Source organism: Suncus etruscus, chromosome 12 (assembly GCF_024139225.1).
Source record: "Suncus etruscus isolate mSunEtr1 chromosome 12, mSunEtr1.pri.cur, whole genome shotgun sequence".
NCBI classification, from domain to species: domain Eukaryota; kingdom Metazoa; phylum Chordata; class Mammalia; order Eulipotyphla; family Soricidae; genus Suncus; species Suncus etruscus.
In genome coordinates, this window is record NC_064859.1 from 58158325 (window position 1) to 58173668 (window position 15344).

Sequence of the window (15344 nt, forward strand, 5' to 3'; positions counted from 1 at the left end):
GGGGGCCTGTTTGACAAACAATAACCAGAGCCGAAACTCTTGCAATCTGCCCACACCTTGGGGATGGGGGTGGGGAGAGAACGGCGGGTTGAGGAAGAGGGTGACACCTATTCACGCGCCGTTTTTTTTGCAGAACGCTGCAGCGGCTGGAGGCGGGAGCGGGCTCCGCGAGGGACCCACTTGGCAGACTCGCAGCCCCGGACGACGGCGCGGAGGAGGCTCCTCCGGGGAGGGGCCGCGGGGGGGCGCGCGTGGGCGCACGTGCGCGTCTGCCCTCTGCCCGCTCCGAGTGTCTGCCTCTTTGTCCCCCGCCACAGGCCTCCGCTGCGGGATCTGCTGCGCTCTCCGCGAGCGAGCGGCCTCGGGATCCAGGGCCGGTCCATAGCGCCCACCCGCGGCCCCCGGATCACCTCGAACGTGGTAGATCTTAGTGAAGAAGCTAGCACCGAGCTCTGCGGCGCCCCACGCACAGCTGCTGAACCCTCGGCCGGACCGGGATTTCGAATGCAAGGTCCTTTTTGGCATCCATGCAAACCCGCGTGCATGCATACGCTGCATATGCAATGTACGTGCGCACATGCGTGTGCGTGCATGCAGGCAGGCACTACATACATGCACATAGACGCGTGCATGCAGACATTGCATATGCAGACATGCAAATACATGCATGCATGGATGCCTGCATGCAAGCCGCGGCTGCAGGCAAAGAGCTGCCCTGGATGGATCGCGCTGCCGGCTGAAGGCGGGCGCCCCCTTCCCACTTCTCCCCGGTCCCGCGGAGCCCCGGCCAGCTTGGCAAAGGGAAAACAGCTCAGTTACTCCAAGGAGCGGAGGAACTTGAAAGCCCGACTCCTGCCGGGCTCCTCTGCAGTCGGTCCCGGTCCCTTAGTGTCCCCACCCCCACCGTCCCCAGCTCTGGGAGGGCGGGACACCGCGGGGTGAAGGGTCCTGCCCTGCTCCTCCGGAACAAAGCCCACTGCTGGAGCCCGCGGCCGCGCTCCGAGCCGATGACAAAGAGAGTCTGCGCTCCCACCGCGGGGAGGGCGTGAGGCTGCAAAGATGGGGTGCGACTCGCACCCGATTTTTTTTCTGGGCCGCGTGCGGCTGACTGTGACCTTTGAGGGTGTCTGGGCTTTTTTTTTCTCTTCATGGCCCTGCGACCCCAGCTTCGTCTCTGCACCCCCCGTGTCCCATCTCTTCTCTCCCAGCTTCTGTGTCTAGCTGACTCCTTTTACCTTATCCTCTTTTCCCAGTGCTTTTTTTTTTTTAAGCTCTTTCCATTTTTCTTTTCCAAAGAAAAGCAATGCTAATTCGACTTCTGAAGCCCACAAATAGCCAAACGAAAGAGCTTACAGGGCAGTGCTCAGGGAGAAAGGGGAGTAATGGGATCCTTTTAAGTTTATTATACAAACCGTGTGAGAAATAAAATAAAATTCAGACTAAAGAAGCGGGGCTTGGCCCTGGGACCCCCGCAAGTCGCCGCCTATTCAGGAAAACTTGCCTCTGAAGATCACAAATCACCGAGGGGTGGGGGAGTGATGTCGGGGTGGGCCCTGCCGCGGTGGAGCTGAGACTCTGAGCGACTGCATTCCCAGGAGGGAACCTTTGGAGCGAAAGTTCCACCCTGACTTTCTCACCCTAGAAAGGAATCGCTTGCCAGCCCCTGCCATGAAATCTTTGTGTTTTCCAATTAGGATATTTGGACACATATTTTCTAGGCGAAGTTTTACTTGCTTGTCCTTTGGATAAATCATACCCTGACTGCTGGGGGCATTTTGCGTCCAGTAGATAAAATAATCTGAAGATCTGACTGCAAACCTGTGGTCCTCCCCTTAGTTTTACTGAGCTGACCAGGCTCCCTACAGAAAACTGGAGAGGAGGGGTAGGCGGCCGGAGCAATAGCCCAGGAGTAACTTTTAATTGAGGGCTTTTCATCTGAACTGCATGAAGTGAGCAAGGCCATTCATACTTCCTCACTAGAAGGGTACTGCTTCAGATCAGGAGTATTTAAAGTATCAAATATCAGTGCATATTGCCACTGTACTTAAAAGGAATAATGACCACACAGTCTTAAAACCCCCCTCCCTGGTTCAGCTTGGTTTGTGGGTGGGCTCTGGGCGGGAGCTGGGCAGTGAGAAGGTTGGAGCTTTGACATTCACAGGAGAGAAGACACCAATTTAGGACCTATTAGGGGAAATGCCCCAAAGATCTGCCCTCTGCCTGAGAGATCAGCAGTAATCTGCACCCAACTCTGCTGACAATAGCTAAATTGAAAACAAAACCAAAATGGTAAAACAACAACAAAAGAAGCATGAAAAAATGCAAGAATTGTTTTTTTCTGGTGCACCAAAATAACTCTTATCCATCAGGAGACTACCCGGTTTCAACGACAAAGGGAAGTGTCATATAGGGAATATTTGAGGAGGCGAAGAAGGAGAATTTAAATTCTGTTAGGAGCACATAATCCAAAAATCCAACCCACCCTCTGACATAGAAGAATCACTATTTCTGGGGTTTTGTTGATAACAACAGCAAAAAATATACACACATAGACCAAAAAAAAAATAAAAGTTGACCTTGGAACATTGTTCTCACAGGTTTTTCTTAATAAATCTTCCTCATCACCATGCTGAATCATGTGGGCTCTTAGTTCCCTAGCCCTGTGAGTTTAAATTCAAAGACTCTGAAGACCTTTAAGGGTGGGGGTGGGAGGAGTGGCTGAAGGGGCAGGCAGGCAAGAACAGTCCCTCACATTGTGCTGGCCACCAAGGCGTCCAGAACCACTGGCAGCTTTCATTACTGGAAGTGTCAGGTGCACACTAGCAACCAGAGCAAGCGCAGTGTTGGAAATGGGTCAGTTAGAAAGCACCGCCACTGTGGGAGCCTCCTCATCTTAGACTCCACAACCTGAAGCTCTTCCATAAGCATCCAAAGGGAAACTTCCTAAGGGTGAGAAATCATGGGGTGAGACTTTACCACTGCTCCTTCCAACCACCCTGTAAAACTACAAGAGCTTTGTTTCCTGCACATCATCAAAATTAGTTACCAAAGGGATAACAAAGCCATGAGGGTAAAGAAATCATTTGTAAATTAAAAAAAGAAAGAAGGAAGGAAAGAAAAACCTTAGCAAAAACTAAGAGACTACTGGCAAGACAACAATTCCGCATTTTCTTCCAAAATCTACTAATTGAAGAGTTACTGCCTCTGTAACACCCTTGTGAATAGTGAATCTGCCCAATAAATTTGTGCTTTAAAAATTAATATGAGTATTTTGTTTTCTAGATGCGAAGGCAAATTTACCTTTGCATTATTATGAAGCTAAACACCTTATTACCAAGTGGGAGCAGATGAGTAAAAATCCACTTTGTGTTTTGCACATTTGACTCGATTAATGTTGCTCATTCTCGCTTTTGGAAAAAGCAATTTTGCCATCCCCAACAATTAAAAATCTGTAACTCGATTCAGTACTTTGAATCTTTCCATTTCCAGCCTGATCATTTCCACCTCCAAAATATTGCAGCATGCTAACATGGTCTCTATGCCATGTCTGCTCAAAAATGAACTTGTTGCTTTAAGCAGAAGTATTATTTTTTATTTGCTTGACTTTAGGTGACCTGAGACTATAGATGTCATAAGACTATAAGATGTCATGTCATGTTTGTCCCTTACTTTTTTAAAGCACGCCTGCAAATTGAAAAGTGAGTCACAGCCAAGTCAGTATAAAGGGAAACCAAAAAAAAAAAAAGATGCTATGAATATTTACACTAATAGTTTAGATCATGTTTTTATGAAATTACTTGCTGAATATAGTTTCCTTTTTATTAATAAGTTTAAATTTTAATTAGTGGCTCCAGCCATACAGATTAAGCCAGAAATTTAAGATAGTGTATGGGCAATGTACATTTTTTTCCCTAGAAACCTTTTGTCTGAAATATTCAGAAAACCAAAAAAGAAAAATGTTTGGGCTCAAACAACATTTTCAACTAAAAAAAAAAATTAGACAAACCTAAGGATACATTTTCTGCTTCTGAATGGGAAATCTCCCAAATAAAAAGCTGTAGTATTTAAATCATTTTGAGGCTATCACCTCTGTTTATGTTATTCCCATAATTTTGAACCTTCATAAATTAAATAGCCTTTTATCTGACTTTTCAAAAAGTTTCATTTCAAAGTAAAACTTGTCATGTCACTAAGGACAACTGGATCAGCTAAGACGTGATTTAGGTAGACTAAGGGATCTTTCCCTCTTGCAGAGGGAGAACAGAGCTTTCCCCGAAGAAGTGTCCAGTCTGGGCAGGCTCTGTGACAAACAGGTGTGTTCTACATCCAAACTGTAGGAAGCAGTTTCTCCTTTCCAGCCACTCTGGGCTTCTTACAGTCAGGGTCAGGCTCTCTACAACTCTTTGGGCAGAGACTGCTATTGACAAACTTTGTCCTCAAATCAGCCAAGATTTGTCCTTCACCATTCTAGGAACTTTCCCAAGTCTCCTTTTCATCCTTTTCAACAATGCAGTTTGGGCTTAATTAGTAGCACCTAAAAATATTGGAGGTGAAAACCTTGTTAGAACTTTTATTCCACTATGCTCAGCAAAATTGTATTTACAAGTTTCCAACCTACAGTTCCCCGCACAAATGACTACTCTTCTTTCTCTCATCCCTTCCAGGGTGAATACAAAATCTTCCTAAGATCATGGACTCTACCAAGGATTAAAGTAGTCATTAAATGTCGAAGTGAAAGAAATCCTGGATGTGGTGGAAAATTCTCCAGGAGTTTAGGTTTTATTTAGAAGTCCAAATGTGTATTGAGCTGAATTATACTCATTATTTAATAAATAATCCTTTATGAAGCGTTTTTTGTTTCCAGTTCTGTTGCAAAAACAATGAATCTAGAAAGAAAAGGCCACTTCTTTAGTATCAGTACTATTACACACACTAACTAATTTGTACAGTGTTTTCACTTTCACTGACCAATTATTTTTTCCAGCCCCATGTAACTAACTGAGAGCAATAGATAAACACTTGAACTATAATTTTTTTCAGGAGGCCTTTTCGAAAATACAGAATGGTGGAAGGTAGAGAGGTCATTGTTCTGATAGTTTAAACCTTTTCTGCCATGAATCCACTCCTCATTGGGAATATGCATACAAAGTTAGGGGTGTTTGTTCCTTAGGCAAGTTTGGAAGGAGAGTTGCCTTTGAAACAGCTACATTTTACCCAGTAGTTTCTAGAGCGAGTCAGTGCGCCCCCTACTGACAAGTCAATGCTGCGGCTCTTGGGCACTTCTAAAGTTTATTTTGTTCAGTAAACCGTGTCATATAAAATTAACAACAACCAATAAAATTAGTTTATATGTTTCAACTTTAAAAGTCCAAAACAAAATAATGCTAGTTTTAGTGGCACTAGCTATCTGTAGTTTGGCTGCCTCTCTGTGGCTAAACCAAGGTCCTTTTATCTAAAGCCCAGTGCACAAACATATAGCTTAATGTGACTACTGTTCTTCCTTTTATTTCTTTCTCTATGGCAACCAATATGCTCTGCTCAGAAATGTTCCCCATCAAGGAAACAAATGATCTTCAGGGAGCAGCTCTATATGGCATCTGGTCCAATGGAGCACAGAGAGTTAACCCCAGTCAAAAGCGATGCTGCCAAGCACATAAACAAGGGTGGAAAACCGGGGGTTCCTACCCCCTCCTCAACTAAAATCTCTTCCTCCTTCCTTGCAAGCCATTTTTTTTTTTGGTTTGGCATAAACGCTTCCCAAGAAATTATAGATTTTTTTGTTGTTGCAAGGTGCATTGGATACCAAATGCAGTAGATATCCTGCTTTCTGATTCTACCCTCTTATCACCCCAGATTTGACAAAGAACAAAACCAAGAATCTTTTAGAATTTGTTTCCAGCCCATTTCACTAAGGTAAGGTGTTGGAGGGTTCTATGGTTTGGCCCAGCTCTTTTCCTCCAGCCTGTTTATCTAATTAACACTGCACCCTTTATTTTATTTTATTTTTTTAAGCCAAACCTGGGGACAGCAGCAAGGGGGGAAGGGGAAGGAGAAAGGGAGCAAGACAGGCAGTCAAAAGTGGAAAACAAAGTCACGTCTAGTTTGTGACATGAAAGCTCCAGTCTCCCTTGGGAATAAAGTGTAGGATGGTCTGGTTAGTGGTGATGAATCATCCGCTTTCTGGTGCACTTTCTCCACCGAGCTGGGAGGCCGCAAGTGTCCGCCTGCTCCAACGGACCTGCATTCACCCCGGTGCCAGGCCTCCCCCACCACCCCTTCCCCTCCCTTCCTTCTTCTCCTACTCACTTCCCGCCCTTTGCCAAGCCCCCTCTCCGCACTCCAACACCCTGCTGTCAGCAGGAATCCCCTACCCCAACCTAGCCAGGCCCAGACCAGAACACACACTTTTCCAACACAACAGCACTGACTTCTTCCTGCTCTACTCCAGGCTATTTTGGATAACCCCCCCCCCCAAGAAATATGTTTCAGACTGCATACTTTTCCTCTTTCTCTTCTTCACAATTAACCAAGCAAATGATCACCATTCTCCTTCTCCTTCACTCCCCAGCCGCAAAGTAAAGTGTCTTGCTGAGAAGAGATCTGGAAAGAGTCCACCGGTTTCAGTAAGGTTTGAGCCGGGTTTGGGTTCTTGTCCTCCTCCAACCCAACACACTTTCACTTCCTTCCCACAGAACACTTGTTCTAGGAACCATCTCTTGTCCCCAGCCATGACAATAAGCTTCCCAAACCTGCAGGAGCATAAATAACCCAGAAAGGAGTGGGGAGAGAGAGAAAGCAAGGAAAGGAAATTTTTTAAAAAACAAAAAAAAAACACTTACCGAGCAAACTTCCACGGTTAGATTTAAAAATAAGATGTTTTATTGTTTTAAACAAGGTGACTTGGGGGGGAGGCTTATTCTCAACTCCCCCAGAACCGACGCGTCCTTAAGCTTCCCCTAACGCTGAGTCCTCTAAGCCCAGCTCTCCACTAGTCTATTATTTTCACCAAAATATATGAAAATGTATGCAAATGAAAATCAGCACTAACTGTTCCCCCCTTGTTATATACTTTGGATTTTTTTTTCCAGACAAAACAATCACACTCCCCAAAGGGAGGGGGGAGAACGGGGTGGGGCTGGGTGGGGGGGGCGGGGAGGTGGGGGGAATGCCTGGAGAACTAAATACTGGGAAAAGGGGAGAGCGAGCGGGCAGACCTCGGTACAGACGCGCATTTCTGTCCTCCTGGAGCAATGCGTTTTTTCCGGGGGGCTTCCCCCGAACGCACACACCCTCCTTGAACAGAAAGGAAGAAAGTGGATCTGTTCGCGGAGGCAACGAGATCGCGTTCCAGGCGGCCACCTGAGACTGCTTTTGAAAGCGTGCACTGTGAAATTCATAGCCGTAATTTAGACAAAATCCTCACTGTATATTAATGAAAGGCGGCCCCGTGGCTCCGTTCCTATGCTCCCCATTCAGTGTAAACAAAACCACGAGACTTCTCTCGGTTTTTTTGAGCCGGATCCAAGAGAAATCGGCAGGAAAGGAAAACACGGGATGCTTGGCAGCGACTCTTCAAACGTCTGCACCTGGAGATCTCAGATTGCCTCAATGAAATCTGTGTTTCATCTTGGGATAGATACATACATGCATGCGTAAATATAAAGAGGCGTCTTGGGGGCACACGCAGGGGGGAAATCCCTTCGGTCGGGGGTCAGGCTACCGCTGCTTTTCCACCACTGTCGCCTTCGCCTACGTGTCTTTGCTAAAACCTACCCACGGTGGTGCCTTTCAGCCGGCAGGGAGGCAGGCAGGCAGGATCTGGACAGGATCCTACATAAATTTTTCCCCGGCACGGCTAATCTGGAGGCCAAGCCCAGGCTACGTGGCTGCGTCTGGGCCGGAGAGGTCCGGCTTTCCGCAGAGCTCTCCCGGCATGGCATCCGAGCCAAGCGCCTGGGTTCCCAGTTTCCCCGGAGCCCGCGGGTGGTGACATCGCTGCCACTTCTAGGGCGGCTTCTCGGGCTACCAAGAGCCGCCGAGCCTTGGACAGTGCGGGGTGCGCGCACACAACGCGCACTCTTCGGGGACGGTGCCTTTACGCCAGGTCCGAGTTGGTTTAGCTCATTGGAAATCCCCAAGGAGGGTTCAATTTGCCCTTGTTTTCGTTGCCACTTTCTCTTTTTTCTTGGTTCGCTGAGGTTCTTCTGTGCAGCTTTTCCGCTTGGCCGCATCGCCTCCTCCACCCCCAACCCCTGCTCCCCTTCCCCCTCCCCTGTCCTCTCTTAACCCTTTCGGTCTTCCCGGGGCCCAGAAACCCATGCAATCGGATCGGCCAAGCCATCCGAGACAGGAATGAAAGAAAAGAAAGAAAAGAAAAAAAAAAAAGAAAAAAAGAAAAAGAAAAGAAAAGAAAGAAAAGAAAGAGAAAGAAAGAGAAGAAGAAAAGAAAGAAAGAAAGAAAAGAAAGAAAGAGAAAGAGAGAAAAAAGAAAAAGAAAAGAAAGAAAGAAAGAAAGAAAGAAAGAAAGGAAGGAAGGAAGGAAGGAAGGAAGGAAGGAAGGAAGGAAGGAAGGAAGGAAGGAAGGAAAAAAGCATCACCGTGCTTAAGAAAGGGAGCGCCGCGCCGCGCCGCCCCGGCGCTAACCACTGCCACACTGAAATTAGCGTCGCCCGAGTCGCGAGTGTCTGCGCCAAATCACCGCAGCGCTGAAATCAGCGTCGCCGAGTTGCGAGGGGGGTTTGCGCACGCGGGGTTCCGGCTGCACCCCCCGAATGCCTGCAAGCCAGCCAGCCACCTGGGCGGGCTATACTTCCGATATGGCTATAGGGGTGCAAGGTCGGGCGGGTCGCTTTTCAAACCTATCTCCTGGCACCGCGGACTTGCACCCTCCAAACTCACGAGGGCACGCCACTGCAGCTCGCTGGCATCCCGGGGGCGGAGGAGGGCGAGAGCCCCGGCGCCGAGGGGGTTGGGGGGAGCCTCGGAGCCTCGGCGGCGAGAGCGGGTCCATCTCCCACCGCGGACGGTTACGCGCGGGTCCCCGGGCTGCAGCGCTCCCCAGACGGACGATGGCATCCGAGCGCTTAAACAAAGGGGGTGCCGCCGCCGGCGCGAAGCGGCCGCGGAAAGTTGCCGTGGCGTCTTTCCCAGGAGCGTGGCGGCCACCCGGCTCTGGGCGACCGGAGCTCTCCCTGCCTGCCTCTGCCGAGCCCGAGATGGGGGTGGGGGTGGGGGACCCCGCTGATGCAGGAGAAGGGAAACTTTAAAAAAAAAAAAAACACTGGGGACTGACACCTCAGCCTCTAGGTATCAGCGCGGACGGTGCCGCGATGGCGCGCGCTTTGCAGATCCCCTTGGCACCGAGGGGGTGGAGGATGAGATGGAGGGGGGGGGGAGGTTGAGATGGCGCTGGGGAAGGAGGGTGGCAAGGAAGGCGGTCACCGAACGCTGTCCTAGGTGGAAGTGGTAGGTTGCTATTTCTCCTGAATTTTTTCCCTCTCTTCATTCTCCTTTTTTTTTTCTCCATCCCTTCCTGCCTCGTCTCTCTCTCTCTCTCTTTCCACCACCTACTTCCCTGCTCCCAAGACCTATTGCCAAGGCTCAGAGACACCGCGCCAATACCAACAGCTTAGCCGGACACTAAGAGTTAAGATGCAGCGGCGGGGGAGGAGCGGGGAGGAGAAAGTGGCCGGGAGGGAGGGAGGGAGGCAGGCAGGGAGGGAGGGAAGGAGGGATGCTGGAGTGGGGGGCGGTGGACGACAGATTTCCAGCTTCTACGACGCGCTGCCTAAATTAAAAAGCAACCAATCGGAACGGCCGGAAGGGGGGCCTCGCGTCCTGAGCCAGTCATTCCGGGGCTGCCAGTCACCCAGCGGGTAGCCAATCAGCGGGGGCTCTGGTGCCCGACTTCCTCGTATTTGGGAAAGTGTGGTGGTGGGTGCGCGCTCGCGGCGGAGGGTAAACATTCGACAGTCCCTGCTCGGAGAGGGAGGGACAGAGCGAACTGTCAGATCCGAGTGCGAGCGGGGCTGGCGAAAGAGGGAGAGTGAGCGAGTGCTGGGAGAGGAGAGAAAGGGAGAGAGAAAGCTAGAAAAAGAGAGAGGAGGGGAAAGTGAGTAAGAGAGAGAGAGAGAGAGAGAGAGAGAGAGAGAGAGAGAGAGAGAGAGAGAGAGAGAGAGAGAGAGAGAGAGAGAGAGAGAGAGTGAGAGAGAGCGGACTGGGACACAGCAACTCTGCTCCGCATGGCAGGCGCCAACGCCGTCGGGGCTTTTTTTTTGGAGCCGTGCACCATGCCCTCTTGGAGTTGGTTGTGATGAATCAAGGATCCCCTATATGCACACACACACTGCCACCTCCACCAATGCACTCTTCTTCCTTCTCCTCCAGACAACCGCTGGGAAAAAAATAAAACACCAACCCCAACCGTCTGCAAACAAGGTAACGGCAATTCGACCTTCTTTTTATTTTTTAATCTTTTCCCCTTTTCCTGTTGAAAACCCAAAATTTTTTTTTCTTCCTCCTTGTTCTGTTTCCTACTTTCTGCCCATCAAGGAAAGATGTCGCATCAGACTGTGACTGTGGCGAGGAGAATGCAAAAGGACTCTTGTTTCAGAGGCAACCTCCAGGAGCTCCTCCGGCAATAGCAAACTTCTGAGCCATGCTCCATCTCCGTCGCAAGAAGTTTTCCTAGGACAGAAACAAAACTTGAGACGACAGGACCGGAGGGGGAAGAGAGCAGAGCGGGAGCAGCCTCCCCCCTCTTCCCCTGGGCGCCCGAGCGAGCCAGCCAGCCAGCCAGCCGGCAGGCAAGCAAGCACCACGCCTTGGAGGAGCAGAAAAAGTTTGACGACTCGCCTCGCACGGGGGGCCGCGTGTGAAATGCGTGTCTGAGCGGCGGGAGAGGAGAGAGGAAAGGGGAGAGCGCTCGCCCCGGGGCCAGCCAGGCGGGCGGGCAGGCAGGCACGGAGCCGGCCGGCGGCCAGCCCTAGTTAGGAGAAGAGGAGAAGAGAGGAGAGGAGAGGAGAGGAGCGGCGGCCGCTGCGTCCTTTGTTGTCGCGGGGCAAGCAACTCGTCGTCACCGAGCAGGTGGACAGAGAGCCGCGCGCGAGCCCCCGGGAGCGGAGCAGCGCGGGGCCCGGCCAGCGCGCTCGCCCGTCCGCCCGTCCGTCTGTCCGTCCGTCTGTCCGCCTGTCCGTCCCGGCAGAGGGAGCCCCGCTCGCCCGTCCGCGCCCCGCTGGAGCCAGCCACCGGCCGCTCCGGGGCTGGGGGGCGGCTCCGACCCCCCCTGAAGGGGGCGGCCACGGCCACGGAGCGCGCCCCGGGAAGCGAGCCCCCCGCCGCCCCAGAGCGCTGTTGGTGCCGCGGCGGCGGCTGCTGCTGCTGCTGCTGCTGCTGCTGCTGCTGCTGACCGAGGCGGGCCGGAGACCCCCGCGCCCTGCCGCGCGGCCTTGCAGCGGCAAGCCTCGGCGCAGGCGGCGGCGGGGGCGGCGGCGGCGGGGGCAGAGGCGGCGGCGGCGGCGCAGGCGGCGGGGCCGGCCGGGGCCCGGGTTGGGGGCGGGGGCGGCGCGGGGGGCGGAGGCGGGCGGCGAGAAGGGGGCGCGGCGGCGGCGGCGGCGGCGGCGGCTGCGGCCGCAGCCGCTGCGGTGGCGGCGGTGGGGTGGCGGGAGCGGAGCGGCATGGCCACGGCGGCTTCTAACCCTTACCTGCCGCCGGGGAACAGCCTGCTGGCGGCCGGCTCCATTGTGCACTCGGACGCCGCGGGCCCCGGCGGCGGCGGGGGGGCGGCGGCGGCGGCGGCGGCGGCGGCGCGGGGGCGGCGGCGGCGGGGGCGGCGGCGGCGGCGCGGGGGGCGGCGGCGGCGGCATGCAGCCCGGCAGCGCCGCCGTGACCTCGGGCGCCTACCGCGGGGACCCCACCACCGTCAAGATGGTCCAGAGCGACTTCATGCAGGGGGCCATGGCCGCGAGCAACGGCGGCCATATGCTGAGCCACGCGCACCAGTGGGTCACGGCCCTGCCCCACGCCGCCGCCGCCGCCGCCGCTGCCGCCGCCGCCGCCGTGGAAGCCAGCTCGCCCTGGTCGGGCAGCGCCGTGGGCATGGCGGGCAGCCCCCAGCAGCCGCCGCCGCCGCCGCAGGGCCCCGACGTGAAGGGCAACGCCGGGCGCGACGACCTGCACGCCGGCACCGCGCTGCACCACCGCGGGCCGCCGCACCTCGGCCCGCCGCCGCCGCCGCCGCCGCACCAGGGCCACCCGGGCGGCTGGGGCGCCGCCGCCGCCGCCGCCCCGCCGCTGCCGCCGCCGCCGCCGCCGCCGCGCACCTCCCGTCCATGGCCGGGGGCCAGCAGCCGCCGCCGCAGAGCCTGCTCTACTCGCAGCCCGGGGGCTTCACCGTGAACGGCATGCTGAGCGCGCCCCCGGGCGCGGGCGGCGGCGGCGGCGGCGCGGGCGGCGGCGCCCAGAGCCTGGTGCACCCGGGCCTGGTGCGCGGGGACACGCCCGAGCTGGCCGAGCACCACCACCACCACCACCACCACGCGCACCCGCACCCGCCGCACCCGCACCACGCGCAGGGCCCGCCGCACCACGGCGGCGGCGGCGCCGGCGGCGGCGCGGGGCCCGGCCTCAACAGCCACGACCCGCACTCGGACGAGGACACGCCGACGTCCGACGACCTGGAGCAGTTCGCCAAGCAGTTCAAGCAGCGGCGCATCAAGCTGGGCTTCACGCAGGCCGACGTGGGGCTGGCGCTGGGCACCCTGTACGGCAACGTGTTCTCGCAGACCACCATCTGCCGCTTCGAGGCCCTGCAGCTGAGCTTCAAGAACATGTGCAAGCTCAAGCCGCTGCTGAACAAGTGGCTGGAGGAGGCGGACTCGAGCACCGGCAGCCCCACGAGCATCGACAAGATCGCCGCGCAGGGCCGCAAGCGCAAGAAGCGGACGTCCATCGAGTGTGAGGTCAAAGGCGCGCTGGAGAGCCACTTCCTCAAGTGCCCAAGCCTCGGCGCAGGAGATCACCAACCTGGCCGACAGCCTGCAGCTGGAGAAGGAGGTGGTGGCGGTGTGGTTCTGCAACCGGCGGCAGAAGGAGAAGCGCATGACGCCGCCCGGCATCCAGCAGCAGACGCCCGACGACGTCTACTCGCAGGTGGGCACCGTGAGCGCCGACACGCCGCCGCCGCACCACGGGCTGCCCACGAGCGTGCAGTGAGGGAGGTCGGGGGGCCTCCGCGCTCCCCCTCGAGGGCCGCAGCCTCCGCCGCCCGCCCGCCCGCCGCCCGCGCTCGCGCCCGCCTCCGCCGCTGCCGCTGCCGCTGCCGATGCCGCCGCTGCCAGCGGACCCGCGCCCGGGCCCCGCCGCCCTGCTCTGAGCCCACCGCCGGCCAAGTTCGCCCTTCAAAGGGGGGAAAAAGAGAGAGAAAGACGGACCAAGGAGACTCATGTGTGTCTTTTTTTTAATCCAAGGAAGAGGGGGAAACGCGCACCCTAAGTATCCAGACTGTTTTATATTCATGAAAAAGAGAAGAAAAGAAAGAAAGAAAAGAAAAAAGAAAGAAAGAAAAGAAAAGAAAGAAAGAAAGAAAGAAAAAAGAAAGAAAGAAAAAGAAAGAAAGAAAGAAAGAAAGAATTGGTTCTACTCTCCTGGTGTTCTGTTTTCCGTTTTCATTACTGTTTTTAACCAAGGGTGACGATTCCTGGGGGATCCAAAACTGCACGCGTGCGGTGTCCCCACCGCTCCACGGGGGACGGTCGCTACCGCCGCAGCTTCTCTGGTCTCAAATAAAGAAGCTCCCCAGCCTCTCCGCCACGCCCTCCCTGCCAGCAAGGGCTGCCCACGACAGTTCTCTCGGAAACATTTCCCTGGGAGCCACCTGCAAAGAAGCAGAGGCACTGGCTTTGCCAGGGGGGGTTGACTCTGCTCCGGGACCCTGTTTTTTTGTTGGTTTTTTTATTGTTTTTTTTTTCTTGGTCATATTAAAGTCATTTGAGGACAAACAAATCTACCGTGAAATGGAGAGAATGGGGGGCTGGGGAGAAAGGCTGCAGAAAGAAGAAAAAAAATAATAATCATCATCCACAGCTTCTGAAATGAACAGACTGTATAGCAAAGCCAAAAGAAGTAGTATTGTCCAAATAACCTTGGAAAGAAAAGCTTCACAAAAGAGCAGAGGGCTGGGCCTGGAGAGGGTCGCCCAGCGTGGAGGGCTGAGGCCGGCCCGAGCAGGCGGACTGGGCAAGCAGCAGCGAGGCCGGCCCCCAGGCCTGGTTCCACAGCTGCCTTTCGAAGGGACGATGCCTACAGATCCAACCGCTAATATTTTTTTTATTAATATTTTTATTTTTTATTTCTGGACTGACTCAGATAAATAGAAAGACTAAGCACCAGCCTCTGCACTTGTCTGGACTTCTCTCCTCAGTCCGTTGCCAACTTTGAATGGGTGCCGTGGATATGATTATATAATACTGCCATTTCCAAGCAGTGTTTTTGGTAGGTTTTAATAAACAGACTTTTCAAAAGACGGCAATATAGAATTGTTAGATCCGTTGTTGATCTAAAAATATTTGCTTTATATTTTCATTAAATGACTTCTTTTAATATTTTATTCAGAATACTTATGAACTGCTGCAAAACGGTAATTTATTTTTCCCCAGATCTTGTATTACGTGTTTTTTTCAGACGAGCACAAATCAAAATGAAATGAAAATATGGACAGTTGTTAGGTAATAAGGGTATCTTTTGATGTGATCATTTGATTGTAATTTAATTTGAGTAGTGATTCCGTAAGAGCTGATCGAGAAAATAAATTTGTTAGAATGAAATAGTCTGTGTCTGATGCATACACACTGTGTGGGAAGCAAGGAGTTCTTTAGAAAGAGGAAAATTTTTAAACTAATGCAAATCTTGCAGTGATAGAGATGAGAAAATGTGGAACCTGCCCCAACTGAGATCTATCTGGAAATCTAGATGAAGCGACAGAAATGTCTAGTGCTTTAACCTAATCGTCAGTCCTTGTTAATCCGTAAAATTTGCGGTCTTTTTCTCTCCCTTAATGTTAGTGGGTGTTTTTAGGTAAGATTGTCTTCAGGATACCCATTCCTTGAAGAAATCTGTGTCCTTTATCATCTTTATCAGATCAGGCTTATCACCAGTTAAAATGTGCCAACTGATTATTAAGGATTAGTTAGTACACAGCCCCTTTGAGTTTAGTCTCTTTGCCTTCTAGCCCCCCCCCCTTCCCATACACACGCAGCATATTGCTGTCTCCTTCATCCTTTCCTAAGGGCTACTAGTGGTGAAAAATAGCTTGCAAGACCAAAACATCTTCTGGATTAATTATTTCC

At 53.2% G+C, this 15344-nt stretch overlaps 1 protein-coding gene across 1 annotated transcript; it reads left to right on the top strand.

Annotated features, from left to right (window-relative positions):
- The first annotated feature begins 11910 nt into the window (after positions 1 to 11910).
- POU3F3 (POU class 3 homeobox 3) lies at positions 11911 to 13308 on the top strand. The gene is given in 3 exon segments (XM_049784410.1): positions 11911 to 12285; positions 12288 to 13000; positions 13002 to 13308. Coding segments are annotated over 3 exon segments (1284 nt in total). The 5' UTR covers positions 11911 to 11925; the 3' UTR covers positions 13213 to 13308.
- Positions 13309 to 15344: the final 2036 nt, after the last annotated feature.